A 25,358-nucleotide genomic window follows, 5' to 3' on the forward strand; every position below is an offset into this window, starting at 1 on the left:
TCCTTCCTAGACACTGCTGACGGGCTTAAGCTGGGCCAGACAGATCTTCTCTCTTGATATGTAATAGGGGTCCCGGAAGTTAATCAAGATGGTGGGGGGGGGGGGGGGATAAATCTCCAGGCAATGAGGAATGGAGGCCAGGATCAGTGCCAGAGAGACCTGGAGACGACCCGCGGTGACCTGAGGGAGGAGCAGGCTGAGGAGCCCAGCGGACACCAGGCCACCCTCAGACCGGAAGGAAGCAGACACCGGCCCACCCTCAGACCGGAAGGAAGCGGACCCTGGCCCACTCTCAGACCGGAAGGAAGCGGACACCGGCCCACCTTCAGACCGGAAGGAAGAGGACCCCGGCCCACCCTCAGACCAGAAGGAAGCAGACACCCGCCCACCTTCAGACCGGAAGGAAGAGGACCCCGGCCCACCCTCAGACCGGAAGGAAGCAGGTGGTAGCCGAGAAGCCCGGATGCAAGGAGCTGCTACAGCCCAGAGCGGTGTCTTCTCAACTCACAGTGAGTTTCTGCTTCTTTCACCCGATGTTCCCTGATGGACACCATGCTCGAAGTGGCCAGGATCTGCAGACTGGGGCCTTTGCTCCGTCCTCACCCTCCCTCAACCTCTCCACAGCCTCTGTGACACTGCCGCCCCCACTTCCCCTGAAGTTCTGTCCCCTTATGTAGGCGTGACAAAACCCGCTTTCCCTGGCCTTCTCCAGTGGCCCCTCCCACCCTCTCAGGGGAACCGTCTAATAAGACCCAGGCTCTGGTCTTCCAGCCTGGTCTCCTCAGAAGCTTCCCTTTGTTCCCATGACTTCTTCCACAGCGTCCAGGCAGAAGGTTCCAGATCTAGGCCTCCATTCCTCACTTCCTCCTGCACCCACTGTGTTTTCAACTCTGGCGGAGAGTTCTACTCAGATGATTCACAGTCACTTAACCTCGTGAAATATAAATGTGTATCTTTCTTCTTCAACCCAAACCCTCTCCTGACTCCCTGATTTCCACTGACAGGACCGTGGTGTTTCAGTCACATCCGCTGGGGCCCTCATGGTGATTCTGCGTCTCCCAGTGATCTCAGCTCGGGATCGGCCTCTCTTCCAGCCCAGGCGCTCCGCGGGCTCCCGGCTCACGTGAGAGTGGCTTACAACGGTACCGCCATTCCCAGGACCTGGTACATGGGGTTAGCTGAGTGTTTGCTGAGAGGACGGAAGAGATGAATGATTGTGTTTTAATGTCGCCTCTGTCTCATTCCTCGTCTCTCCAAGACACATTCACGGACACCTCTGGATTCTTCCTTCCCGGAGTGTCTTTCACTGTCCCTTTCCTCCCATTACCTTTACTTCTGGGCCAGACCCTTATCACTACCCATTAGAGCTGCTGCAGAAGCAAGGCCGTCTCCTGACTGCGATGACAAACCTGACAAGGGGCACTCTGGGAACATTGTGGGTGCAGAGTTTTGGATCTTCCCAAATCTCCCCGTATAAACAGAGCAACAAGATAGGAAAACCAAACCCTGTGGACTTTTAAAGCAAAACTTGACACTTAGCCTTGTCCTGAACATCGACCACCAACAGCCACAAGACCCCCCTCAGATTGGTGTCCGTGCAGGAGGACATGGACAAAGGCCAAAGGGCCCTGCCAACTGGACCTGAGGGCAGGACAAACCCAAAGTAGCCAACAGGTACTCACTAGGAAGGACAGCGTGCCAGTTGGGGAGCAGCAGCTAAAACCGGAGGAAGTTTGCCCCCCTGCACACATGCATAGGCAGAAATCACACATGAGAGAGCATGTAGTCTGAGTCTGGTCATTTCTGTTTCATGGAACATCCTATGAAATAGACCCACACATGCACACACAACACACATGCACTGCCCTGGGTTTCACTAAGCTGTAAGATTTTCAAATGAGGCTCAGCATTCTGCCCTCCTTCGGTGTGGCCTGATGAGTCAGTTCTAACCGACACCAAGTCAGACTCAGAAACACAGTGTTTGCTGAAATCCCATGGCGGCTCAAGTTAGCAGCCACAGCACCAAAACTGGTCGGAAAAGGTACTTGTGTGAGTCTAGAGAAACACTGCAAACATGTCAAACTCAACACCATCAAGAGTTTTAAAAATAACTTATGCCCATAAAGTCTCGGTGTATTGGGGCCTCAGGGGGTCTATGAAACCATCACTCCACAGAACCATAAATACTTGAAAATCCAGTTTGCAAGGGGCGGAATCATAACAGAGGCTAGAAGAATGAAATCTCCTCCAACCAAAAAAACCCTTTTTTAAGAATGAGGGGACCAAGGTCTAGATCCACAGGAACTCATCCTACCAAAAGGAGACAGTAACTTATTGGAAAGAAAAAAATACATGTCATGCAGCTTAGGAGACCATGGAGTAGGGGAACGTGGCAATAAGAAGCATAAATGTGCCTTTCATCTCCCTTTATAAGGAAAGAAAAGAAAGAAATGCATTTATTCCCTCTAATCTCAGTAGCCAAACCAGTTTAAAGCCACACATTGTTCAAAGGAAGAAAGCCGGCCGTCTGAGACGTACTTACCCAGGGTGCTCTGAGCATGAGGAGAGCAGAGCTGAGAACAAGCCTTCTCTTCCTGATGTGAGGACTTCTCAGCACTGCCCTCCGCCCGTGGTCTGTCTTCCCCCAGGATCACATGGAAGTGTTCTATAAATGTGCATTGGCTTAAGGTTGGGAAAGCTGGCCCGGAAAGCAGCGGCGTGTAAGCAATCTGACCCAGGCTAGGCAGCGGCTTTCCAGAAGGCTCTGCAACCCTGAGAGGGACTAACAGAGGCCAGCGAGATTGCAGGTGCCCAGAGTTTGCAGCTCCCTGTTTTTCTCACTCTACGTTTTGTTGGGGACCCGGATCCCGTCTCAACCGCCTGGGGCTGCAAGTGCGTTTGGTTGGGGCAGTTCTGTATTATGGCTTGGACCAGCCACTTTTCAAAACAAAGCAGCCTTCAAAACCGAACAAAATGAAAAACTGTAAAGTTAGAGGTGCTTCTGGTAAACGGGAATAGGTCTTTGTCAGCTTCTCCTGACCTCATAAAATCAGTTTGTCCTTTTTGAAAACGTCAGTCTGCTGCCTTCAGAAAGGGAGGATGAGCAGTTACTCTTAGAGCATTTCTAAATGGCAAAGCTACCTAAAATTCCATCAGTACTGAATGAATTAAATGTGCAGCCGTATGATGGAAAACAAAGCAACCGTTAGAAAGAATGGAGCCCTTTAGGTGCCAACAGTGAAAACTTTCCAAGATGCATTGCTGAGTGGGAAAAAAAATTGAGGTACATAATAGTATGTATAATGCTACCATCTGTGTAAAAAAGGTATAAATCTATGTGCCTGCTACAGTATATGTAGTATGTTAATTCTTTTTTTGTAGTATGTTAATTCTATGCTCTGAAAAAAAAATCATACTGCACTATATAGATTTTTTTTATTTTTTATTTTTATTTTTTGGGGGGCAGAGGCATAGGGAGAAGGAGACAGAGAATCTTAGGCAGGCTCCAGGCCCAGCACATAGTATGAGGCAGGATTCGATCTCATGACCATGAGTTCATGATTTGAGCCAAAATCAAGAGTCGGACGCTTAACTGACTAAGCCACCTGGGTGCCCTACACTATTTTATAATATGTGTAAAAATATATAAAATAATGACCTTCTGGAAATTCACACAAGCAACTGGTGGCAGTGAGTGGTTGCCACCAGGAAGGGGTGGAAACTGGGGGACAGGGAAAGAGGAAGATTGTCTCCCCACGTTTTTCTGTTCTAGGAATTTTACCTCATGTGAATAGTGATTTTTCAAAGAAAATTTTAAAAGTAATCTAATTTCCAATAGAAATGTTTAATTTTCAAAATTGCTTTTCAGGCACTGAATTCAATTGACCATTACACTTATTTATTTATTTATTTATTTAACATATTCAACATCTTTTATTGGGTTGTAAGGAGCCTGTCGTACAGAGGCCCCATCTGTGGGTTCTGAAGGAGGAGTCAGGGCTGGATGCCTCGGCCCTCGTTCATCTCCTCTGTAGCCGTGACTTGGAGCAGGTGTCTCTGAGCCTCATCCAGGGTGGAACTGCCCCACCGCCCACCTTCTCCATGGGCCCAGCAAGGCCTAAACAAGACGTTGTACATAAAAGCTCTCTGCAAACTGAAAGCCTTTATTCAGGAATAGAATTGTTCGCAGTGATCACATTTGGCAGGACTTTTTTCTGAAGTTCTTGGGTAATTCAACACTCAGAACGCAAATGTTCCCACAAGCACAAGCATAGAGGTAAAGCAGATACTTCCAGAGGGCCTGGGTCTACGGTCGCCGGGGTGGGTTTTCTCCTTAGCACCAGTTCTGATGTCCCCAGCATCACCCCTCCGCTGTGCAGGGCGCCTCTTTGAGTGGCCTCCCGGCATGTCCCGTGGTCAGGTCTTTGCCTCTACCTTCGGTTCCCACTTAACACAACCAGGAGCAGTTTTCAGCGCTTGCATTTGCACTAACACATAATGCTTGGTTGAAGATGCCTTGAGATGTAAGAAAGCTTTTTGGGGTTTTGTTTTGTTGTTCTGTTGTTTAATTACGCTGAGATCACAAGTCAAAGTCCCACTGCCCAGGAACAGGGTGGTTCCCACCTTTCTCATAAGAAACTGCAGGAGTGGCTCAGCGGCTGAAATGGCGCCACCGTGTGGCAACACTCTCAGGGTCGCTTTAACCCTTCATGTGACCCGCCAGCCTTGAAACGCTTCTCCACTCAAACTCTAATTAATTACCCAAAGCAAAAAATTGTTTTAATCTGGTGAGATTTGAAATGTTTTCAAATTTGCTCATAAAGTGCTGTTTCATTAATATTTTTATTGCGTATTACCTACTTGCCCCATGTAAATTCACATAAATGCGGCCTTGCTGAAAATAACTGGCATATGGCATAGAACATGAGAAAAAACATTTCTCAGGCAGTGCTTCGAGCTGGTGATTATTTTAAAATTCTGAGAGGAAAATAATTCAAAGTGATGTTATGACAGCAAACAGGTGGATTTATAAAAATAAAAGGATAATGTTTACAGCCTATTATCTCCCTACGCAGTGAAAAAGAAACTCTCGTTAATGAAGCAGGAAGAGCTCCTTTCCTTTGAGAGTTCACTGAAGTGACAGCAGGGATTTTTTTTTTTTTTTTAAGTTTTTTGGGACCCTAAGAAAGCAAACTGGGATGGCACCTTGGTCAAGCGATTGGTCCATGTCTGTGGATGCTGGCACGGGGATTGAGGTTTGGTCCTGGAGGGCACAGGAGGCTCAGCCTAGAGCTGGGGTCAAAGGAGGTGGTGGGATTTCAGCCCCAACAAGCCCCAGTCTGCACTGCAGACCCAGGACAGAAATCCCAGGAACAATGGAGGCAACAGAATTGGGGTTGAATATTTGAAAATTAAAAACAGGCCTAAGCGGAGTGTGTGCCTTCCCCTTGTTCCGTCCTCTCCTGACACCCGCTGAGCAGACAGAAGCTGAAATCAAACAAAAACCAAACCTCCCACATAGTCTGAAATAAAAAATTCAATAGAAGGCTGAAGACAAAAAATATGTCAAAAAAATAGAATTAATGAAAGACCTAAAATATGAAAAAAATATTACAGGCTTAGAGAATCAATCCGTGAGGTCCCATATCACATTCACAGAGAGGCAGACATGGAACCGAAATGTGGAAGGAAGAAATTATCAAGGAAGTAATAGAAGAATATTTTCCAAAGTTCAAGGAGGTGAAGCTCCAGATCGAAAGGGCCCAGCACAGTAACTTCACAGTCTCTCTCATGGTTCTGTGGGCTGGGCTGGGCTCCGCTGTGTGGTTCTCGTGTGCAGGGAGGGCTCTCATGGAACTGTAGTCAGACGAAAGCTAGAATCAGAGCCGTCTGAGGGCTCAGTGGGCTTGGATGTCGCAAAGCCTCATGCACATGGCTGGCGGGTGACCCAGGCTAGCAGCTCACCTGTGACCTGCACATGGCCTCTCCCTTTGTCTTCAGCTTCTTTACAGTATGGAGAATAGGTTCTAAGAGTAAATGTCCCACTCAGCAGAACATAGAACCGGCCGATCTCTTAACACCTCGGTCCAGAACTTGGCACAGGGTCACTTCTGTATTCTGTTGGTCAGACAGTCGTGGGGCCCACCTTAAAGGGGAGGAGACAGAAATCCGCTATCTCAGTGGGAGGAATGTCAAAGAATTCACGGCTGTCTTCAATTCACCACCAACCCTACATGTTTCTAGAAACAAAACAGTATAGGTCAATTAACTGATAATGAGAGTCAAAACTAAATTGACCTTCCAGCACTCTCTCCCCTGGGTACCGCTCTCCACCTATGTGTGTGTGTCTTCCTACAGTTTTACATGTGCCAGACTTGTTTTATCCTCAAAGACTTTTCTTTGCCATCCCCTCTGACCAGAATACGATTTCCCTGCATCTTTGCGTGACTCAAGTCGGATCTCAAATAGCCCCTTCTCAGAGAAGATGTCCCTGCCCATCATATCTAAAATAAGTTGCATTCAGCATTTCTACCCTTAGCCTAAATTCTTCTAAATCCTTCATAGGACTTGGGGAGAGTGAGGAGTGACTTCTGATAAGTATGAGTTGTTTTTTTTCCTGAGGGGATGAAAATGCTCTAAAGTTGATTGTGGTGATGGCTGCACCAATCTTGTGAACAATAAAAACCACTGAATCGTATACTTAAGAAGTGTGAATTTTACAGCAGGTGAATTATAGATCAATAATAATAATAATAAATCTCACTCTGGCCTTCGGAAGTGAGTAAACATATTTAAATTGTTTTGCATCTCTGCCCCTCCAGCAGGTGTGAGTATGGTCTCCGATCAGCAGCCTGGGTATCACCTGCGAATTAGAAATGGCCAATTAGGGGCGCCTGGATGGCTCAGTGGGTTAAGCCGCTGCCTTCGGCTCGGGTCATGATCTCAGGGTCCTGGGATCGAGTCCCGTGTCGGGCTCTCTGCTCAGCGGGGAGCCTGCTTCCTCCTCTCTCTCTCTCTCTGCCTGCCTCTCTGCCTACTTGTGATCTCTCTGTCAAATAAATAAATAAAATCTTAAAAAAAAAAAAAAAAAAGGAAAGAAATGGCTAATTAGAGGCTCCCTCCCAGACCTACTGAATCAGAATCTACAGTCAGTTTTAACAGCCATCCCCAGGTGAATCAAATGCACACTAACATTTGGAAAGCACTGGAGTAAAGTGTTACTGAGGGCATGTAGTCGGGTTTTGGGGTGACAAATACATAACAGGTGTGATCCCATCAAGACACTTATTAACATGGGATTAGGAAAAAAATTTAATTCACAGGCCTTTTTTATTTATGCATAAATCCTCTTTAATGTTAACGAAATGAAAGAAAGGGGAGGGAGAGACTTGGAAGACCAGATGAGGCTCAAGGCTTACGCATGTTCCCAGATGTCCCCAAGCTAACACTGGTTTGTTTGTTTTGCCAACTGGAAATCACTCCAGGTGCAGAAGTTTCAAGGGCCTGTTGCTGTTTACTAATATGCTGTGGCTCCTTTCCATAAAAAGAGGGAGGAGACAGTAGGGTGGGGAGGCTAACAATCCATTTGGACCCGTAAGTATTGAGAGCCTGGAAAATACTCATTTGCACTGTTTGATTAGTAATTTGCATATATTGTTTGACAATACAGATGAAAAATTAATATTTTTTGTTAAACATCTCGTCTGAAACGATAAAAATAACGCATCCCTGAAACAGTACAGATTTCATAATCTCTTGCTATCTCTTCTCCCCATTCCTGTCCCGGGTACGTGGTATTTGTGGCGTAGATGCCTTTCTCTGGGTTTGTGTTATACATCTGACCACAAGCAGCCCCTCTGCTCTCCTGCTAAATCACAGCAGAACAGGTGCTTTCTCTCTTGTCTGAATCCAAGTGGGAAGCGCTGGGAGCCATGTGTCCCCTTCCTTCCCACTCAGGGATCTTCGCTCACCTGGCCCCGAGGTCTTGATAATAGGAATGAATGTCCCAGTCCCGGGCCTCTCAGAAGCTTTTGGATCAGCCTCTAGACTTAAGGGAGGGGCTTGGGAAAAAGAAAAGTCTCTAAATCTGGCAAGTTCTATCCCTTGAAATTTATATGGTTGACTCCTGTTTTGTTTTGTTTTGTTTTGTTTTGTTTTGTTTTAATTTATTTGACAGAGAGAGAGACAGAGAGACGGAATACAAGCAGGGAGAACGAGAAGCAGGCTTCCAGCTGAGCAAGGAGCCCCATGCAGGGCTTGATCCCAGGATCCTGGGATCATGACCTGAGCCAAAGGCAGACTCTTAACGACTGAGACACCCCGGTGCCCCGTGGCTGACTCCTCTTCTTAACTGAAATGTCAGCTTTTCAGAGGGGACTTCCCGGACTACACCTCAGCTCAAGTAACCCACGCACACTCCTCCCTGCCTGGTAGGTAATTCCTTGCCACAATATGCTTTTTAATTGCCTCAGATTGCCACCATCTGAAATTATTTATCTATTCCTTGTTTGTTGTCTCTCTCCCTGATAAGATTGCCAGCTGGCGCCTGCCTGCGACAGCAGGGATCTTGTCTGTCTTGCTCGCAGAGCCTGGCATCTCATGGGCACGTGATGCCCTTGAGCGTGAACAGTGTGTGTCACAGGCCTTTTGATGCTCAGGCCCTCCGCCCCCCGCTGCCTCAGAGCACACCCACGGCCTGGGTGGACAGTGTTCACCTGTCTAGAGCTCTCACCTTGAGCTCCCGGACCCTCTTTTGTGTTCCTGTAGAAATTCCCTTTATTCTCAGGGAGCCCGGTAGCGCCATACAAAATATGGCGTATACAGGATTGAGTCGTTTCATAGCATGAGACTCTTGGGACAAGTGTGATTATTTCCCACCTTGAAGGAAGCAGCCCCCGGACACCACGTGATGGCCAGCTGCCAGACCCTTGCTCTCCTCCCCGCCTGCACCCCCAGCTTCCCTCCTGGGCTCCTTCCCATCCCATGACCCGGACTTCCCTCAATGGCCCTGATTCTTCTAACCGGGTCAGATTCCTGCCTAGCTCCAAATCCTTTCCTTCCGAGCGTTGAACACAACAGGTGTTCTATATTCGTCTTTGTCTCACTTGCTTGACATCTGACTGCCTCCAAAAACCGTCAGCTCCCTGAGTGTAGGACCTTGTTTGCCGTCCTCAAATACTGTATGTCCAGCCTCCAGCCCGTGGCTTAGCACCTAGTGCACCCCTCGATAAACCTGCATTAACAAATGAAGCACCCAGAAAAGAGGCAGATTTTCATCACGGACTCACATAATCATTAGCACAGCAGGTACTATTGGAGGACTAAGGGGTCAAGTTTTTACTACCTTCTACCTTCTCCTTGAGCCTGGCTGATGAGGAGAGCCAAGATAATCTCCCTGAGAGATATACTAAATATCAAATCACACCAAGTGACATGTTTACGACACTATCCACTATAAACGCATTGTAGATGACCTAACTGGGTCCTGGCTGGACATATATACGGCCCCTAAATCCGGAATTCCTAGCATCAAATCAGATCAGACCCGAAGGATCCCCCTGTGGCTGGCTGGCTTCCTCAGTGCCAGAACAATCATACACTGTTTCCCACCCGAGAATGTACATGTTTTTTCCCATTTGAGTTGCAAGAATGCTGGTGCCCAGCTACAGCGTGGTGGAGACTCTGTGCACCAGGCCATTCCATGCCTCTACCTCAGCCCCAGCTGGAACTCTCCTGCATCCCTCCCCTCTGCCTGGTGGTCCTGAAGGCCTGTTTTCCAGATGTCCCCCTCTGGGTTAGTCCTAACTTGGCAATAGTTCACTGTCCTATCATGTTAGTTAGGAGGGTGACCCAGAAGCTCATCTCCCAGGGAGGGAGGAGGGAGTCTACCCAGTCAGCTCTTCTCCCCTCACTGGTCTCTGCTCCTTCATCTTGTAACGCTCTGTTCCTGATTACTGTGCGTGACTACTGTGCTAATCATTCTTTCCTGTTTCAGGCACAGTTCCTACTTTCTGGATCCATCTGGTTGCACGTTTGGCGTCTTTATATCTTGGTAATAGAAAATCTAAACCAAACTGGCTTAAGGAAGAAGGAAATGCATCATTTGGGTTGTTTTGTGAGCCAATCACAGAATGCCCGATGAAAAGTGATGTAAGCAACAAGGACACTTATTACCTCTTGTGACAAGATATCCAGGGGGAGGACTGTTGCAGCTTGGGTTCAGCAATTTTGTTAAGTCATCAAGGACCTGGGGTCTTTCTGCCTTGTAATGTTAATTTGTTAATTTTTCCTCATGTGGCCACAAGATGGCTGCCTCATTTTGAAGAACACAGGTGGACAACCTTGGACTACAGGGGAGCATTTCCTTTCAGTGTCTGTTTTTAATGTGGAGAAAACGTTTCTGAGAAGACCTTCAGTGACTTCTCCTTAGTCCTTTCAGTCAGGATTGCACCACATTCCATGCCACAGGTACAAGGGAAGCTGGGAGGAAGGGGAATATCTGGTTTTGTTCATTTGTTTGCTTTTTGGCCTCTTTGGTAGAAAGGGGGCTTTGACAGTAGAGAACAAAGGATAGGGAAACAGAAATAGAAGGTATGTCTCCCATCTTACCCTATGGTGGGGTTGAGGCCTTGTGACCAGATCTGGCCAATGGACTATGAGCAGTGGTGACATGCGCACATTTTGGGTTGACGCAATTAAGCCAACTCACTAATCCTGGACTGTCTACTTCTGGACTTCCAGTGTCACAAGGAAAATTCTAACTATTTTGGCTAAGGCCTTGTAGTAGAGTTTCTATTATACCTAGCTAAATAAACCCTGATACACCTTTTACCCATCATTTCGGTTATTTTCCATGTGTCCTCAGCCTTCCATCAAATTAATCTCCACCTTTCTTAGCCTTGCTCTGCTCAGAGACTAATTTATGGAGTGTATCACACAGGTTCTCTTGCCCTCTAACTTCATGCTGCCCTTAGCCAATGGGAGGTAAAATCGTTTGAAGACATGTTCGGGAGAGAGAGAGACCAAGGTGTTTTACCCCCACTTCCTCTTCACTTCCTCTTTTCTCAGCACTTCCTCTTCTTTTGGCATGATTGCATGTCTGTAGGACCACAGCTCCTGTCTGGTGGCCCCTTTTCCATGGCCTCAACCTTCATCGGGTTCCAGTAACACTGCTTCTTCGCTCTGACACTTCAGGCCCAGAAAGAGTAAGGTCTTTGCACGGCTGTTCATCCCAGGTACCACTGTTAATTTCCTACTGTTGCGAAATACCACAATCCTGGTCTCCACTTTTTGGCTTTGCTTGCTTGTGCTTTTGGCTTTGCTTGCTTGTGCTTTTGGGAAACAACATCTGCAGTAGAACTCAAAATATAAAGAATGAAATTTAGGCATTTTCTGAATAAAATTCCATCTGTCTTGGGCCCTGTTAAGGATCTTTTAGAATATTTTAGGTTTTTTTTTTTTTTTTTAAAGATGTATTTATTTGACAGAGAGAGAGAAAGCACAAGTAGACAGAGAGGCAGGCAGAGAGAGAGAGGGGAAGAAGCAGGCTCCCCGCAGAGCAGAGAGCCAGATGCGGGGCTCAATCCCAGGAATCTGGGATCATGACCTGGGCCAAAAGCAGAGGCTTTAACCCACAACCCACCGAGCCACCTAGGCGCCCTTAGCAATACTTTAGTTTGAGAACCCGTTATGAACATCAACTGCCACGATGTAGACATTCAGAAGGGATCGTAAACAGAGTTTACTAGGAGAAAGACCATCTTTGTCGTTAAATTTTGCTTGTGGTTCTTCCGTCTTCCCGAGTGGGATTGCCCGGGGCCCATGAACCTCATCTGATGCGCCCCGCGAGGGCTCCGGGGAACTGAGGTCCCAGAGCCACATCTCTTGTCTCCAAGCCCAGCGCGCGCCCCGCTCCAACGCAGCGGCCTCCGCCAACACACATGCTCCGAGCGCCCTGACGTCGCCCGGCCGTGGCTGGGTCCCGGGGAGCCGAAGACACCCGGGAAGACGCAGGTGCGGTGGGCCTCGGAGGCCCAGCCCCGCCAGGCTCTAACTCCCACACGGCGCGGGCAGCGGGTCCCCGGTGCGGCCACTGGGCGGGGCGCGGAGGGCCCGCGCCCGGCCCCGCGGCGCCTCGGGAGCGCCCCGCGCCGCGCCCGCCGCCGGCCTCCCGCCAGAGGCGTCGCTGTGCCCTGGCGCGGGCCGGGAGCCGCGTTCCGCGGGGAGCGGCGCTCGCGCCGAGCAGGGGTTTCAGTTTCTGGCGCGAACTTCCGCCGTTCCGAAGTTGCTCGGCGAATTGGCGCGATGTCGGGGGACAGCAGCGGCCGCCGGTCGGAGGGCCGGGGCCGGGGCCGCGACCCGCACCGGGATCGCCCCCGCTCCCGCTCGCGGTCCCCGCTGTCGCCCGTGTCCCGCCGCGGCGCCGCGCCGGAGCGCAGGGAGGCCCCGGAGCGCCCGAGCCTGGAGGAGACGGAGCCGTCGGATTCCGGGGACGAGATGGTGGACCCCGCGAGCCTGGAGGCGGAGACCGACCACGGCCTGTGCCGCCAGATCCGCCATCAGTACCGGGCGCTCATCAACTCGGTCCAACGTAAGGCGGGGCGCGCGCGGGGGCAGGTGGCGGACGCAGGCCCGCGCCGCCCGGCTGGGCTACGGCGCCCGGGCCGACCCCGCGCCTCCCGGCAGGGCCTCCATTGGCTGGCGAGGACGCCCAGCGCCGTCGCGTGGAGCGAGTGCGCGACCTTGGCGGGGGCGCGCGGGCCCCGAGGGGGCAGGACGGCGCCGCGGGAGCCGGGACGGCCGGGAAGGGGCGGAGGCGGCGAGACGCGGGGGCCCTGGGCGTCTTTTCGGGCTGTCGGCAGGTCCGGAGCGCGGCCGCCCTTCCCCGGGGGGAGTTGTCAGAAATGCCAGTCCTCGGGCCGCACCCCGGACCCCCACTCCGAAACTCGGGGTGGCCCGCCCATCGGCCAGGTGACCCTCTAGGGGCCTCTGTGGCTTGTGAAGTTTGGGAACCACCCTTAGGAGCGCTCCTCGGAGGCTGCAGACGCTGTGGAGCCCCTTGGGTGAAGGTTCAAGGCAGCCCGACCCCTTTTTGAAGTTCATGCTCCTTAAAGGGACGGTCACCTTTCTCTTTCCGAGCCACTTGGGTTAAAAAGATGGAGCTGTGTGAAGGAAGCCCCCCTCTCCCCGGGGAGCGGGGGGCCGGGCTTGGCTGTACTCCAGATCGGTGATCCGTGATCGCTTTGTCAAGGACTTGTTCCTGCCTCAGGAGCACATTTCCCAAACCTTGTACTTTTTTACATAGAAAACCGGGAGGATATACTGAATGCCAGCGACAAATTAACAGAGGTCCTTGAAGAGGCCAACACTCTGTTTAATGGAGGTAATTCGTTATTTTATGTATGGGAACTTTTTATTACAAGTTTTAGAGTAATTTTGATTAGTTTTATAGAAGAGCCAAATTACTGACCTCAGGCAGTCCCGACCTAATATAATAGTGCTTTACTGGTGCTGGAAGCTTTTTCCTTGTAGAGGTAATACTGCTTTACTGCACTTAGGCACCCCCTCAGGCCCCCTGAAGGCTTTATGAGAAATTGTGGGGGTGCAGCCAGCAGCCTGTTTCTGAAAGCCCCCCTCCGCCCCAGGTGGTCCTATTCTTTGATCAGGGTTGAGAACTTCACATGTACTGTTGTTTTATCTGTCTGTGGTCTTGACTGCTATATCCCCAGGATGCACTTGGTGATTAGAACATGATTGGTCATGTTCTTTGAGGACCAGAAGCTTTACGTCTGGTCATGTCCTGGTATGACTAATGGCTCACCTGTTGACAGCCCTTAACGTTTTTCTGTCTGTCTGTTCTCAAATGAGTCTTTTTCTAGCTCTGCTCACAGCCTGCTCACCATCCCCCAGGTGGGTCTCCTACATTTGCTGAATCTCATTTGAATCCTTCCAGAACGGGGCATTTCCCGTCCGCCTGGTTAAGTCCCTCCTCCACTGTCCTTAGCTCTGTCTTCTCTTCACTCCTGGACTCCCAGTCCGTGTCCTCAAGGTTCCTCTGGACTCGTTCATGGCCTTGCTGTTTTACTGTGGGTCTTAATCTTGAGCCACACATCGCCTTGCCCTTGGCTGATTCTGCCCTGTGGACTGGGTCACTCTGTAAGGCAAAGTTATTCACTCAGCTGGGCTTTGGGAGTCACTCAGCAGAGAATTCTAGATCCTTGGCATTCATGGTTTTAACTCAGTGGAGGCCTCAAAGCCATCTGTGACAGAGAAGTCTGTGCTCTTCTCTCCAGCCGTGCTGGGAGGCGGGTGGCCGAGGCCCCCAGGGGCAGCCCAGGAATGAGCCTCCAGCGGTGGCCTCTGCTGCCCTCTCTCAAGCGTGGTCACTTCCGTTGCCTCGCTCCCGAAACAAAATGGGAGAAAAATGATGTATACAAACAAAACCCAGAGTCAGCCAGTTCAGCGGCCTGAAGCAGGTTCAGGAAGTGGGGGATTCAAGTGAGGAGGCCTTTAGGAGTGAGCCAGGCACGGGTGTTTCTGGGATTGAGAGTTGCTCCGTTCCCCTCTTCTTGGCTCCCTTTCCAGATTGCCCTTAGGGTGTTCCCACAGCACTTCCTCCCTCCCGGGGCCCATGAGGCCTGCTCTCAACTCCACAGGCCTCGACCGCCCCCTCCCCTCCTTCCTCCTCAGTTTCCTTGCCTCCCTACTCCTTGTCTCCTTCTGTTTAAATCTTTTTCTCTATATAGCTTATCTTGAGTCCTGGGTCCTCTGTCAAACGTTTTCGGGTCACCCATCCTCACAGTCGCTGTCCTACTGTAGACCATTGACCTGGTGGCCTGTGCTGCCTCGCGGGGCGGGGGTCCTAGGCTTCCTGCCCAAGCCCGCTCTGTTCCTTCAGTGAGCCTCCTCGACAATTTCCTCCTGCCCCTCAACAACTCACCCTGCCTCACACGGAGCAGGCCTCCTTTTTGACTTAGTTCCGCACAGGTGGGAGTCGTGGCAGAGATGGGCTTGCTGGGGTCAGAGGAAAGAGCCGGTGCGGGAGAGGAGAGGGGCTTTGTGGAACCGGAGCTGTCAAGTTCATAGGAGCAGGACCCCGGAGGGAGAGTGGCTTTTAGGAGGACTGGGCAGCTGGGACTCCGGATTTTGGTGGGTTGGGTCGAGGAGGCAGGTTTTCAAGGGAGATGGGTATGTTCGAGAATTTTTTTTTCTTTTGTCCAGTAGGAAATGTCAAGTGAAGTAGGTGGAAATTTTGGGAAAATCCCTGAGTAACGGGTATGTAGTAATGTGTATTTTCCTTCTTTTCTGAATAGTGTCCCGAGCAAGAGAAGCCGTGCTGGATGCCCAGTTTCTTGTTTTGGCTTCAGATTTGGGCAAAGAGAAAGCAAAGCAACTGCGTTCTGATCTGAACTCATTTGATATGTTAAGATATGTCGAAACTCTAGTAAGTTCAAAGCTACAGAATCTTAAAAAAAAAATACTTCCCATGTCACATAGTGTATAATTATCTGCTCTGCTTATCTGCTCTGTATGCAAATGCATTTCACTTCCTTTTTCCTTTTTGGGGGGAACCGGGGGCGGGCGGGGGGGGGTATGTCTCAGATTCCCCCGAGCAGATCTCACCAAGTTAAATGATGAGGATGACAGTGAGGTTGATGGGAGAGCCCTGTGGAGGAATTTAGGGTGGCAGCTTAGAGGTTTAAAAATCTGTTAGCATTCTAAGACTCTGGGTGCTCCCTTTATTTAGAAATGACCATTTTTTCATTCTCAGTGACCCTGGACCTTTGTCCTGGGCTGGGCAAAACCTACACTGCAGGTGGGCAGAGCTCAGCTGGAGAGGAGTTAGGCCTGGTTGGGCATGATTTCATCGGTCCTTGACAATATCTTGGAACCCTATGAATATACTTGGGGTTTTGCTTTTTTGTGGATCTTTTGTTGTTTATTCACCTTTATTTGAATGGTTGTTAGCTAAAGTGTTTACACTTTTCCTTGGTGGATTTACCAAAAAAGGACAGTGAGGCTGACCTTGCATTTTACTATGTTGTGGTTGTTTTTTTTTTGTTTTTGTTTTCTGTTTTCTGTTTTTTGGGTCCACTCTGAGCTAACCTCTGTCCCAGCATTTCTGACTGCATGTTTATTAAATGGTTATTAAAATAATCTGGTACCAGGAGACTGGCCCAGGTAAATTAATTCTTTTGTAAAGGCAGGAGGCAGATGAATTTTCTGTTGTTTTTAAAACCTTAAATGGTTTAACATTACCAAAATTTAAAACTTAAAAATTTTCTTTTAACTTTTTTATTGTGAGGTATAATGCATTTGGAAAATACACACTCGTGTGTAGCTGAATGAATAAAGTGACCATGTGCTGGCTTATCTTTTTTAAACTTGCTGAGATTTATCTAGGTGAGCTGTGTACCGTAACAAATCAAAGTAAATTCTGGAAGTCTTAAGGCATTCAGTGTAAAACCCTAAATTACAGCTCTGTAATCTCTGGGTCAGGAGGGCCCTTCCCAGTACACGTATAGGTACTATAAAGAAAAGATGGGTAGATTTGACCAGGCAGAAATGAATCGGGATGATGGTGTGGGCATGGATGGTGGTTGGGGACGGAGGCTCACTGACCTTACATCTCTGATCAGGCTCTCGAAGCCTCTCTTCAGAGTTTGATTGCTTTTAATAGGGGCAAGCTTCCTGAGGGCTTTGTGATTATTGTTTATGTTTGATATTACTGTTTTAATTTGATAACTTATAGTTATTTTATGATTTCAAAATGTAATACTTTGATTTTCTGTGACATAGTGTGGGATAAGAGAATTATTAGACTTCTAGCAACTCTTCCCAGGAAGGCAGTTGTAAGATGAGCGATTCTCTGACTCTAGGGCACTGCTGTCTGGATATACCGAGACACAAGCTGAGTAGAGGTCTCTAGGAGGTTGGCTAAAAACGAAAAATCCCGAAAGCTGGCTAAACTTGCCTGTTCTGTCTTGGAGCCTTTGACTAGGGATGTGATTTCAGATTTGTATGTTGGTACAATTTTCCTAATACTTTGATGGGCTAAGGATTCATTCATTCTAATATTTCTACCTTTGAAAGTTGGAATTTATATAAAATTATTTGTATAATAAGAAATGTAGCCAACATGTTAGAACGCTGAGTAGGCTCTTTGCATCTGGCCTCTTAAAGTTTAGCGATAGAGATTATTGGATGTGGTGAATGATTGCCTGTGGCTTAACTGGGGTTTTTTGTTTCCCTTCATTTTTGTAGCTGACACATATGGGTGTAAATCCGCTAGAAGCTGAAGAACTCATCCGTGATGAAGATAGTTCTGATTTTGAATTCATAGTCTATGACTCCTGGAAAATATCAGGCAAAACAGCAGAAAACACCTTTAATAAAACCCATACATTCCACTTTCTGTAAGATTATTTTAAAAATCTGACAGACCAGCCATTTGTAAACCTTAAGCTTTTTTATTGTAGGAATGAGAACTATCTGGTAGGGTGAAGGTGATGATCAGGTTGCCATTTTTTGGAGATTTTTCTAAACTTTGATTGAAAAGCCCATAAAATTTTGATGTGGACGGAACCTCATCCTTCTGAATTTGGGCAGGAAAGGCTGTGGGCCAGAACCTCTTACCACAGGGCTCTGCTGGCTCCTTTGTTTTCTGGTGTGTGAGGCTTTGGGTCTGGGGCATAATGTGTGACTCTATTTTGTCGTCTTTAATATTACCCTGTAGGCAGATGATACCTCATATGGAGCGTCTCAAGATTTTACTGAGGTCTGTAAAGTGCCATTCATTGTAATTGCCTGTTGGATGGTCGCTGACTTACTTGTACTTGAAGCCTGCTTTAGTCACTCACACCAGCCGCCCCGCTCAGTTTTTTGGATACAACTCTATACTTCTTCATGATCAACTTGGCTTCTGTCTTAATTTCCTAGTTCAGCCCTTCTGGAGAAACAAGGACTAGCCCTTACTGGTTCTCTCTTGTGAAGCCACCTTCAAAGGCAGTGGTTGTGTCCCCCAGCAGATACTTTCTCTGGGGCAGTCACCCAGTTGTTTCTTCCTTAAGTGCTCTAGCTCCTGGCATCTGTCTATTCCAGTTCACCCTCCCAAAGCTCCGGAGGGCGGGAGTAGCTCAGTGAGATGGCTTCGGAGATGCACAGGTGTGGGACCAAGCATCTGTCGGCTAACCCCGGGGCCCAGAACCACTGCATACCTGACAGCGTAAAGCTCAGACTTACACATTACAGGATGAGGTCCAAGTCTGTTCTCTGCTGTTGAGTTCAAGGCTCTGTCCTAAATCCCAGGCTCTAAATGCAGCCTTGGGTACTGTGCCTTAAACTTTCCTCATCTTGCACAGCTTGCGTCCACAGCCAGTCACTCACAGCGTTGTGCCCTAGCACTTGCTCTTATTTTGGCCTGCAGTGTCTTCCCCCGTCTTTTCCATCTGGAAGGGTTTGCCTATCTCCCAGGCTCTAACTTGGAAGCTTCCAGTAACTTCTCCAGACAGAGGCATCATTGTAACATCAGAGAGCCAGCCTGATCCCTCCCATGTCTGGAAAGATCTCTGCCCCCATGCTCTCGGAGCACTTGCATATCACCCTAGCACAGCACTGTAGGATCTAGTGTATTATGTTGAGATGGACGTGTGTGTATGTGGATTTGGATCTGTCCATCTACACTGCATGCTTTGAGCTGCTCAGGGGCAGGGACCATACGGGTTTATGCTCACAGCGCCTTGGTCTCTGCGTGGTACATGTACAGACTGAAGTCTGCAGTAGGGTTTTGTTTTTTTTTTTTTTAAGAGAGTCCAAAGTAAGAAAGAACCCCATAGCTTGTTCCCCCTTTTGTTCCCCTTCCCCATGCTTTCGGTCTTCCCACGGATCTGAAGTTGGCTTTGCCAAAGAGGCAGTGGGGTAGCTGGGAAGACCACAGGCATATTTCTTGGTTTACTGTTGAGAGCAAAATAGGAAGGCATTCAGGGGGCATCTGTGGTTCAGTAAAGCTTCTAGGAGTCCTTTGAGACACACAAAGGGAACAGAGAGGATGTGACAAAAAGTCACAAGAGTTTTGGTCCATGTCAGTTCGAGTATCACTGGAGCCAGGTCTGAATTCGACCATTCCGTGGGAACAGCTTCCGGTTAGTGCAATCAGTTCGTTTAAAAACAAACAAAAAAAGACATGAAAGCATATTTCTCATTAGGTTGGGTTCAATACAAGGAGAGTTCCCTGTGCCAAAGCCACGAAGTGATCGTCCAAGAAAAGGTCCCAGGACAGAAGAGAAGAAGACAATGCCTGACCAGGTTTGTTCTTTAAAAACACCTCAGGTTACATTAATATAATGTTCAGGCAATCTGGCCATCTTCCCAAGCTGTAGAGTCTAGAGTCAGGTTTGGTTCTTAAATAATTACTTAAATAATTTTAGTGTTTAAACATTTTATTGGATTAACCCCTTGTCTTAGTTTTAATCCACGTCTGTAGTCCCAAACCAGGGCTTCTTAACCTCCGCACCATCGACACTGGGGGCTGGGTCCTTCTCTGTTGTGAGAGGCTGTCCTGTGTGCTGTAGGACGCCCTGTAACAACCTTGGCTTCTCTCCATTAGGCACCCATTAGGTGCCAGTAGCCTCTGTCCCCCCAACCCCACAGTTATGACAACCAAAAACATTTCCAGATACTGGCACATGTCCCCAGGAAGCAAAATCACTCTCCATTGAGAACCACTGTTCTTAACTGCACTTTGTATATTTTGCTATTTGTGTCCAACCTGAAAATGGTTGATTTGGTAATGTTATTGCTCTATTAAAAAGTTAATATGAAAATGTTGCTGAAACTAGAAAATCTTTTTTTTTAACTGTAAATTTTTTTTTTTTTTTAAGATTTTATTTATTTACTTGATGGAGATTACAAGTAGGCAGAGAGGCATGTAGAGGGTAGGGGGGATTAAGCTCCCTGCTGAGTGGAGATCCCAATGTGGGGCTCGATCCCAGCACCCCGAGATCATGACCTGAGCCAAAGGCAGAGGCTTAACCCACTGAGGCACCCAGGTGTCCCTTAAATGTAAATTTTAAGACAAGGATAAAAGCTGCTAGCAACCCCCCAATACAAGACAGCTAGAGGAGTTCGGATATGTCAGGAGCAGAAAACGTGAATGGGCAGGCAAGTAGGTCAGTCTGCTTGGTAACAACTTTGTATTTTCAGTTAAATGAAATGGAAGAGTCTCATCAAGAAGCAACAGAAAAAGAAGTGGAAAGAATTTTGGGATTGCTGCAAACATATTTTCGAGAAGATCGTAAGTGTGATACCAAGTTCAAAGTAGAGCAATTTGTATTTATCAGTTAGACACGTATCACTTGCATTGAGAAGTTTTGTTTTTGTTTTTGTTTTTTAAAGTGTTTTCAGTTATAGTAATGTTTGAGTCATTTTGATTCTCTTTTTGGCATGTATGTTTAATGAAGCTTCTTTCCTTTAGCAATCCCGTGAGAGAGTGTTGGCAAAGTAACTTTGCATTTTTGCTTTTAAAAGATGTATTTTTTTCTGTTACAAAATAAAAGGTGCCATAGAAGGGGGGAAAGTTGAGTACCCATTCCCTCGCTCCCCAGAGGCGGCCGCCTGTATGATGTGCTTGTCTACTTTCAGACCTTCAGTCACATAACAAGGCACATAAGTAAATTGGGGATTTTTGTTGTTTTTCTTTTTAGCTTTTTGCAAAGCTAATCATAACATACACATTCTCCTGCAACATGAGTTTTCCATGTGGACGTTCGGCTACATCCGTACGTGCAGATCACACTTTTTAGTGATTCCCGTCGTATGGCTCTATCCTCCATCAGTGGGTGGACGACTAGGTTCTTTTTAGCATTTTATTCTTGGGAAACCCACTGCAGTGAGAAATCGTGGTACACAACTTTGTGCACAAGTGCTGATACTTCTGTAGGACAGGGTTTGGGAGGAGGGTTGTCAGGTCAGTGGGCGTCCATATTTTTAATAGATAAGTCACATTGCCTCCCCAGAAGGGCTGCATTGGTTTCACTCCCACGACAGGTCGAGCGCCCATTTCCTTCCTCTGCTAACATAAGAGAATATTGGTCTTACTGATCGGCAAAAATTCTCTTTCCTATTTTAAAGAATCTTTTTTTCCTCTTTTGTCTGTAGCTGATACACCTATGTCCTTCTTTGACTTTGTGGTTGATCCACATTCTTTCCCCCGGACAGTGGAAAACATCTTTCATGTTTCCTTCATTATAAGGGTAAGATTTAAGATTGTTTCTCTTTTTTCTTTTATAGCTTTTAAAATGGTAAATGATAGGGGTGCCTCAGTGGCTGTGTCAGTTAAGCATCTCTTGATTTCGGCTCAGGTAATAATCTCAGGGTCGTGAGATCGAGCCCTGTGTCCAGTTCTGCACTGGGCATGGAGCCTGCTTAAGATTCTCTCTACTCTACCCCTCTCTTGCTCGCTCTGTTTCACTCTTTCAAAAAAGAGGGCTAAATAATAAAAGCTGTGGATGGGAGCTTTCAAAGGTATTCGTACTGACCAGTATGTATGGTAGACCCGTAGCAGCAGAGCATTGGCACACAGACAGAAGAAACGAGCTGAAATGCCTGTGGGCACCCAGCTGACTCAGTTGGTGGAATGTGTGACTCTTAATCTCAGGGCTGTGAGTTTGAGCCCCACGTTGGATGAAGAGATTACTAAACATAATAAACTTTAAAAAATTGTATGCTTTTATATTTTGGGATTTATTTACAGAATGAATTGACAGAATTTGAATATGGAGCTAGAGATTATATAACAGTATGGTTTAAGTGTGGGATTTCCCAAATTTGATAGTTGTCCTGTAAGAAAATATCTTAGTATCTTGTGGATACTTTGGGAAGTATCCACAAAGTATTAAGGAAAGGGAGCAGGTTGTCTATCACTTACTCTCTCATGAAAATTCCTGACATGTATGTAGAGAAGGGGAAATAGTTATGGCAGAACTTGAACAGGGGGTGAAGCTGAGGAAAATATATGGGAGGTCTTTACAGTAGCCTTGTAGCTCTTTCAGTTTGAAATTATTTCAAAATTAAGGTTCCAAAAAAAAAAGAAAAGAAAACCCCTACTCAGAAATATACTATAGAAATTTGCTTTCGACTCTTTAGTCTACCAGCAGGTTGTACTCCCACTCATGGAACATGAATTTGATTTTAACCTCAGTCAAAAATCTTTTATCGACTGGGACGCCTGGGTGGCTCAGTTGGTTAAGCAGCTGCCTTCGGCTCAGGTCATGATCCCAGCGTCCTGGGATCGAGTCCCACATCGGGCTCCTTGCTCGGCAGGGAGCCTGCTTCTCCCTCTGCCTCTGCCTGCCTCTTTGTCTGCCTGTGCTCGCTCGCTCTCTCTCCCTCTGTCTCTGGCAAATAAATAAAATCTTTTAAAAAAAAAAAATCTTTTATCGACCAAAGTTTTTTTTCCCAGAAATGATAACAAAGGCGTATTTTGTCAGTGGTAAATGAGTTATGCATAATAAGATGCCGAGTGTCCAAAAATAGTCATGAATCCTGTTTAAGAGCCACGTTTTAAGAGCCAAGGCAGTTTCGGTCTTATTTAGGAGATCCTTAGGATGGATGCTATTGAGGAACCTGAGAGGGGACCCCATGTAAAGTCTCATCCACGTAATCTCTTGTGGTACATTCTGATTGTCTGGGATACGGCGTTTCCTTTTTTCTTTTTAGTTTAGTTTTTTGTTGAGAGAAAAGTGGGCAGCAGTGGGGGGTGGAGAGAATCTCCAGCAGTCTCCCTGCTGAGCCTGGAGCCCAATGTGGGGCTCAGTCTCATGACCCTGAGATCATGGCCTGAGCTGAAAGTAAGTCGGAGGCTTAACCGACTGCCTTACCCCGGTGCCCTCTAGGGTATGGAGTTTTCTAATTGATGTTTTTTAATCCAATGGTAATAGGTTTTGGATCTAATTTTTTAAATCGGCTTTTGACTCTATATCTAAAATTATGTTTGTGTTTTAGGATGGTTTTGCAAGAATAAAGCTTGACCAAGACCGACTGCCAATAATAGGTTAGTGATAGTACATTAAATTAGTTTTAGAGAAAATGTGTTATTCAAGTTCATGAAATGCAGTTTTCTGAACGGAACCGAGTTTACATTCTAGGTAACTTTCACAAGGCTGTGTCTTGCTCAACTAACTAATCTGCAGACGTGGTCATTGGTTCAAATCAGGGGGTTCATCTGTATCATTGACTCCACGGCCATAAAGATGAACAAGAAAGTCCCTCCCATTCTAATTGAGAATTTCTGTAATCGTAGTTACTCTTGTACTTTCTTGCCTTCTGTTTTCCCCTGATGCCGCCTCCTTCTCCTTGAGAGTCTTTTGTAGTTGAATAATTTCACTGACTCAGTGAGCCTTTTCTAAGAGTCCCCTGTAGAGAGTCAAGTTCTTTCGTAGCTCTGCTTGCTGGTTCATGAGTTCTCAGCTTCTCTTGGACTCAGTAGGGCTCAGCCCTGAGGTTGGTAGGTAGATAGGCAGAGGTCTTCAAATGATTGCCAAGCAGAACTCTGCTGCGGGGAGTTATTTTTTTAATGGGAACAAATGGATTACTTGCTGCTGTAGTAACTCTTTAACACATCGGTGATGCGTGGAATCCTGAAAAGTATGTAATAATTTAAGTGTCTTTTGCATATGGGTTCATTCCTTCTCATCCTTTTCTGTTCAGAGTCCCTCTTGCGATTTGATAACCTTTGAAAACTTTGTCTTTCAAACAGAGCCTGTTAATATTAATGAAGAAAGTGAGGGAATTGACCAAAACACCCAAATTAGGAATCAAGGAATCATAGCTCTGAGTTACCGGGACTGGGAGGTAAAGCTCTGCACGTCGCCCCGCGGGGTAGTTGTGCCCCCCACACCATTTGCTGTAAACCGGTCCCCAAATGTTCTTTGTTCTCTGCCAGGAGATCGTGAAGACCTTTGAGATCTCAGAGCCGGTGATCGCTTCAGGCCAGAGCCAGCCAAGGCTAAGCGTCTGACACCAGCAAAGTAAGGTTTCCTATGTGGTATTAAATGTTAATTAGTGTTCCAGACCCTCTTCCTTTTTTTTTTTTTTTTTTTTTTTTGCATTCTGGTGAAACTGGGATTTGCCTCCCTCTAGTGCTCTATTCTTAGAACTGTCTGCCAGTGAGAAAGGCAGCGCTGGGCCCAGTGGCTCCAAGTCCCCGTCTACAGCTTACTTCAGTTAAGTGGAATATCGAACCCTCCCATCAGCTGTGTTCAGCGTTTGATTCGATGTGCTTGTTTTATAGCTAGGAAGTAGAAAAGGAGGATTAGGACAGAATTACCTGGAAGAATGTCACTAAATGGGCATTTCTGAAATCTGATTTAGGCTGTGGAACACTTCTTCATTTTTATGAAGGAGAAGGTGCTAGAAGGAAATCTTCGTGATGATCGGGCATTTACTTGTGGGTGGAAGTCAGGAGACCTGGAAGCTCTTTGCTCCATCCCCTTGGTTTAAAATCACTGAACGCTCCACTTAATCTCACTCAGCTTCATTTTGTCAATAAATCTCTCTGTAAAATGGGAGGATTTTGAGTTAGATCATTAAGGATTTTTTGGTATCACAAATTTTCTATAATTTTGAGAGTTTAATACTTAATGTAAACTCTTAATATTTGCCTCAATTAACTGAGCTGCTTTTGTTCCAAGATAACGGAGGGAAAGTGAACAGACAGAAGGTATAAAATGTGGGTAGACCGGGGCCCTCCTCAGAGAGAAAGGACTAATTGTTCGATCCTATCAACGTATATCAAGTTCACGTATTACAGGAGCTTCTGATTCATTTTATCACTTATAAACTGTTAACCAGCTCTTTTTCCCTCTTTTTTAGGACTCCAATGGATAGTGAGATCCAAAAAGGAAAACAGCATGTATTGTATATATTGTATGATTAAACATTTTTAAAAGACAGATTGTTTTTAGTAAAACGTAGCTTTTGATAGTTAATGAATTTGTCAAGGTTGTCTTTGATTAAAGGAAATTCACTGCCATATTCACAAATAACTGTAGTTGCTCTTTATTTTCCCATCATGCCAGGGTCTGGCCTTTCTCCAGTCCTGTCCCACTGAAACTGTTGGTACGGCTGTTACAGCCTATACAGCATTATGGTTCATTTCATGCCTCTTTAGCTGTAAAATGAGCTGGTCAGGTCCACAGATCTTAGGTTGAACTATGTGAAATCATTTTTGGAAGGAAAACACAGTCACCTATCAGCAGTTTTATAGGCTCAGCCTGTGATTTAGACACAGGAAACGCTTTCATCGTCTCCCAGACCAGGCTGGACACTTGTCCCCAGCGGCAGTCCTGTCTGCACACACACCA

The 25,358-nt window shown here is 47.0% G+C and overlaps 2 protein-coding genes across 14 annotated transcripts in view; one reads left to right on the top strand and one right to left on the bottom strand.

The window, feature by feature from the left end:
- The window catches only part of TACC2 (transforming acidic coiled-coil containing protein 2), a 210,284-nt gene extending 207,588 nt beyond the window's left edge, over positions 1-2,696 (bottom strand). For 7 of the 13 annotated variants that reach the window (XM_059172976.1, XM_059172973.1, XM_059172979.1 and 4 more), the window contains exon 1: positions 2,543-2,656. Coding sequence is in view for 2 of the 13 variants with exons in the window: in XM_059172970.1 (XP_059028953.1) it covers positions 2,543-2,560 (18 nt within the window). In the remaining 11 variants the exon portion in view is untranslated. Of the gene's footprint in view, positions 1-2,542 lie in introns of all 13 variants that reach the window. The other 6 variants (XM_059172967.1, XM_059172965.1, XM_059172972.1 and 3 more) reach the window with 3 other exon arrangements.
- Positions 2,697-12,191: 9,495 nt separating this feature from the next.
- On the top strand, positions 12,192-25,040 carry NSMCE4A (NSE4 homolog A, SMC5-SMC6 complex component). Its single transcript, XM_059172987.1, has 11 exons — positions 12,192-12,589; positions 13,304-13,381; positions 15,312-15,442; positions 17,263-17,414; positions 19,203-19,302; positions 20,200-20,290; positions 21,154-21,248; positions 22,999-23,047; positions 23,753-23,847; positions 23,939-24,023; positions 24,868-25,040. Exons 1-10 carry the CDS (start codon positions 12,304-12,306, stop codon positions 24,011-24,013), a joined length of 1,152 nt encoding a protein of 383 aa, XP_059028970.1. The 5' UTR covers positions 12,192-12,303; the 3' UTR covers positions 24,014-24,023; positions 24,868-25,040.
- The last annotated feature ends 318 nt before the right edge of the window (positions 25,041-25,358 follow it).

Source organism: Mustela lutreola, chromosome 4 (genome assembly GCF_030435805.1).
Source record: "Mustela lutreola isolate mMusLut2 chromosome 4, mMusLut2.pri, whole genome shotgun sequence".
NCBI classification, from domain to species: Eukaryota; Metazoa; Chordata; class Mammalia; order Carnivora; family Mustelidae; genus Mustela; species Mustela lutreola.